Source organism: Sinocyclocheilus rhinocerous, unplaced genomic scaffold (genome assembly GCF_001515625.1).
Source record: "Sinocyclocheilus rhinocerous isolate Xijiao unplaced genomic scaffold, SAMN03320098_v1.1 scaffold637, whole genome shotgun sequence".
NCBI classification, from domain to species: domain Eukaryota; kingdom Metazoa; phylum Chordata; class Actinopteri; order Cypriniformes; family Cyprinidae; genus Sinocyclocheilus; species Sinocyclocheilus rhinocerous.
In genome coordinates this window covers 263,852-268,574 of record NW_015662933.1, presented here as the reverse complement: position 1 = coordinate 268,574, position 4,723 = coordinate 263,852, and the positions used below count along the sequence as shown (strand labels likewise).

The following is a 4,723-nucleotide window of genomic DNA, read 5'->3' as shown; positions in this document are numbered from 1 at the left end:
ATTATATTTTCATAATGATTTTTTTTCTTCTCAAACCTTGTCTGTGGTGTAAAAACACCCCTGGCCAAATGCCCCCAGAGGGCATCACTACCCACTTTGATATTTACTGTAGTTACCATGTTCTGAACATCACATCCTTTCTTTTTCCCTCAGATGTAATCTATCTAGGTGGTTGAATAAAAATATTTGGACTTTATATCTAAAAATTACCTCAACTTAGCACCAGCAAGCTTGTTTGCTAGACAGTTAGCATCAGCTAACAATATTTACTTATTTTCAGTATGGTTATGAATAAACATTCATATCTGTCTACTCGGCTAGTTAATCCAAACAATATAAAAATTTATACTGTTGATAAACAATATAAAAACAGACGTCACATAGGGCTAAATGCTGTAGCATTTTAATAAAACTGTTAACATTACGGCAGCTGGGAATATGAACGTGCATGAGTTATTTTATTTAATCTGTGTTATTTTAATGTTTCGTTTTTTTTACCTAAAACAGAGACACTGATGTTGATGTGTTTGCATTCAAGCATTTCAGTGGGCTTAAACAGATCACCCAGCAGATTTAGTTCACAAACAACTGACAGTTTTGACCTAAATATGATTTTCAGTTACAATAATTAATCCTAAAATTCGACATTAGTTACTTACTTTTAGCAGCATCAGACGCGCGCGCGCTCACAAGATCTCCCGGTTCTTTTTTGTAAGTTCAGTTCACTGGAGCCTCGCACTAAACGGTTCATTTGAATCAGTGAGTTGTCGACTCGAGAACAACTGCAATCGGTTCATTCTAATTCGTCAATGAATCGTTTGGTGCGATCTGCGAACCGATTTAAAAGGGTCATTGAAAAGAATCAGTTCGTTCATGAATCAGACAACTCGTCTGCGGCTCGGAGCACGTGATATTATAATGAGTAACGATATGTTTTATGAAATGTAGTGAAGTAAAAAGTACGATCTTATGCTTTGGAATGTAGTGAAGTAAAAGTAAAAGTTACTCAAAATAAAACGACTCCAGTAAAGTACAGATACTTGAAAAATGTACTTAAGTACAGTAACGAAGTAAAGCTACTCCGTTACTGTCCACCACTGCTCAGTGGCTGCTATGCCAGAAACGCTCTTGGCCTGTGAACCCCACACACCGGCAGTCATGAGAAACCGGTTCTGCCGATCAAAGGAGATGTGTTCAGGCCTCGCTGCTCACGAAGCTGCCCACAGCTGAGATTGAACACATTCTTGTGCATTTGTTTAAAAGACTACGTGGTCTGTGCCAAACCAGAGCCTATTCCAACCTGGCTATTGCCGAGAAACTTCTTGGGAGGGCCCTTTCTCCAGAATGGTATTTTTCCATGGAGAGATGTACATTAAGTAAACAAATCATCCATTATGTCTCCTAAGCCTGAGGGGAAGTTATAAAGACGGGCTGTTCGTAAGGTACTAAAAGGATTGCTGCTTTGCCGCCCTGACAGGGAAAGATGTGGCCACCAGTGTGGAAGTGTTCTGGCCAGATGGACGTTCTGTGGCGAGACCTCTGGAGCCCAGTGATATGAACAAAGTGATGGAGATCTATTACCCTGAGAATGAAGAGGAGGAGACCCCAGTGGTGGAGATCGAGGTACGTACCCTGTCTGTCATACTCATGTGTTCTTTCGTTATTTGAGAGGTTTAATTGTTGTAAGTAATGTCTATTTCTTTTCACAGTGTGGACCAGGATTTGAGGTCAATGAAAATGGCCGCTGCACTGGTAAGTTTTTGAGCAATGTGACCTTTAACCTCCCAGAGGCCTAAACTCCATAATCCATTGCAACAAATGTACTCTTTCAAAGTACTCTCATTAAATATTTTTTTTAATAATGTTTATTATTTCTAAAAAATATGTTTTTGCTCTAACTTCTTCACAAGAGAGACTTGGTGTTGTTTCAAAACAAAAGTAAACATATATCGGTATCGGCTGTCGGCCAAAATTATTTGAAAAATATCGGCATATCAGATATTGGCAAAAATCCAATATTGTGCATCCCTAAGTTAAATACCATGGTGCTTTTTGTTAGTGTACCATAGTTTTTTTAAGTGAATATTATCTGTATTGCATGCAGTTATCCAAAACCTGCAATCATCTATTATTTTCCACATGCAGAATTTGCAGATTGCCTTTATTAAATAAAAAGCTGATAGGTGCTCAGTATGTCTTTCCCAACTAAATTGCGTCGCTGCTCACTAGTTATAAACAAATATAGTTTGAGTTTGGTCTGAATTATGTACCATCCACAGTACAGTAGTTTCTTGCAAAAAAAAAGGTCCTGAAATAAAATAAAGGTATTGGGTCGTTAATTTAGCAACATGCTAATTGAAAATTGTGAGTCAAGTCTCCTATGTGATTCACATGTGCATAATGTGGTGCAAAGCAGTCCAAATCAGTCACTTATACAGTACGTTTCCATTTCAGTTAGGATGTTGCCTTAATAGGAATCTTAGTAGACAGCAAGGCAACTCAGAAGGTTTTAGAACATAACCTGTGTCAGTCATCATGAGTTTGGTGTAGTAGGAGTGACTCCTTGGTTCCATGCACACATATAATGGTATCATAAAGCATTCACAAGGATTCACAGTCAATCCTTAAACTTCACAGTGTGTACATGACCACAGCATCATGTATCAGACCCCATGTTTATTCCACTCCTCTTCTTTGTCTAGACCAAGATGAGTGCACACAGTTCCCGTCTGTCTGTCCCTCTGAACGACCCGTCTGCACCAACACCTACGGGAGCTTCAAGTGCCGTGCAAACAAGAGGTGTAACCAGGGATACGAGCCTAATGATGAAGGGACAGCATGTGTAGGTGAGTTGAGACTAAAGCCAGATGATTATGGATTGATGCAATAAGGAGCACCTGAGAAAAGCTGTTTGCCCTCATTTCACATAGGTAGGTTTCACTTTTGAGCTTTGGGGCAAAAATATCTCAACCTGTGATATAATATGCAAAGATACCAAAGTCTGCAAGTCAGGAATTTCAATATGAACTCATTTCCAAGTCCACATGATGCAAATTAATTAATTATTAACTAAATTATTATTTTACATCAACTATTGTCGATCTTTCAAATTTATTTTCTCCCAATTAATTTTAAAGGGGTCATATGATGCTGCTAAAAAGCTGATTTATTATTAGAATTATCAACAGTTGTGCAGCCAAATATTTTTAAGTTACGCCTTCTTTCTTTGCGTGAACGTTTGGGCGGCGTTATGCAAATCTTCTCACATCGTGACGTAGACATGTGGGGTGTGTTAGAACGAGCCGTTTTAGGTAGGCGTGGCTGACTCTTAACTTTTATAAAGAATATCTCTTTGGATTTGAGACTTTAGTCTTTGCAACTTTACAGATCTTCTTTATGCACCAAGAGCTTGTAACACTCCAAAGAGAAAGGAAAAATTGAAATCGCATCATATGACCCCTTTGAATTGAAGAGTGAATACACTGAAAAGGGTTTATGTGAAAAAAAAGTTCACTCAGAAATTGCTAGTAAATTTCACAAATAATTACAAATGGCAAGTAACACATTGAATTAAATGTGAAAATTTTAAATTATTTTTAATCTAATCATTTCTAATTTCTCAGTTCATATGAAGCAAATTAATTAACTCTATATTCTTATTGTACATCAACTATTGTGTAATATCTTTCTAGTTTCATTTATCCTTATTCATTTTAAGTTGAAAGTAGTGAATACACTGAGGATTTATTAGAAATAATTTTCACTCGGAAATTGCTAGTAAATTTCCCAAATAAGTATAACGAAACAGTAAGTAACACATTGAATTAAATGTGAATTTTTAAAATTATTTTTAATTTAACCATACTGTTCTAGACTTTCTCTGGTTTGCGTACTACAGAAGAAATATGTCAAGGTTTCATTTGAGTCATGGTTGTTGCTTTGGCAGGTTGTGTTTTTTATTTATTTATTTACTTGCTTGCTTGCCATGATCATGACAAAAGGATTTCAATAATGTGTCAAAACTGTGCTCAGATTTGCAAAGATACCAACGTTTGCAAGTCAGAAATTTTAGTATGAGCTCAAACATTTCTCACTTCCAAGACTAAATGCAAATTGATTTTACAACTCTATATTCTATCAACTATCGTCTAATATATTTCTATTTTCATTTCTCCCAATGACAGCACTGAAAAAAGTAGGATTAAGATTTATTTAAAAGTTTTCATTTAGAAATGACTAGTAAATTTCAAAATTCCAAAGAAAAGGCAAGCAACTCATTGAATTAAACATTACATTTTAAGTTTTTTTTTTTGGTAAAATCTTTATTTACAATGTCGAAAAATATATATATTTTTTTACAGTGTAGTTTGCTTCTCTTTCCTTTACCTCTGCAGCCCAGGTGGCTTATTTTGGAAGAAACAGATCCTCAGCCTCCAAGCTCTTGGCTTCCCATCTTTGGCCTCTCCTACTAACTCTTCTCGCTGTCTTTACTGCTTGCTTGGGGGCATGAAGGGCAGTGCCTCCCCTCTCCTGACATCTCTTCCACCCTGCTTGGTCTTCGATTCTCTGCTTTTCTTTTGTTTTCGTTTTTGTTTGGGAGTCAGCTGTAAAATGAACTCTCCATGGACCTGTCGCTTCTGCAATGTCGTCACTAACAGACCTGTATAAATAATGCTTCGCTTTCCAGTTGGGAACCACAAAAGATCCCTGTTTTTCAGACAAA

At 36.8% G+C, this 4,723-nt stretch overlaps 1 protein-coding gene across 1 annotated transcript in view; it reads left to right on the top strand.

Annotated features, from left to right (window-relative positions):
* crtac1b (cartilage acidic protein 1b) overlaps positions 1–4,510 on the top strand; it is a 30,607-nt gene extending 26,097 nt beyond the window's left edge. Inside the window, exons 11-14 of the mRNA XM_016538603.1 lie at positions 1,478–1,623; positions 1,710–1,752; positions 2,703–2,846; positions 4,395–4,510. Of these exons, the coding sequence (XP_016394089.1) occupies positions 1,478–1,623; positions 1,710–1,752; positions 2,703–2,846; positions 4,395–4,510 (449 nt within the window). The remainder of the gene's footprint in view (positions 1–1,477; positions 1,624–1,709; positions 1,753–2,702; positions 2,847–4,394) is intronic.
* The last annotated feature ends 213 nt before the right edge of the window (positions 4,511–4,723 follow it).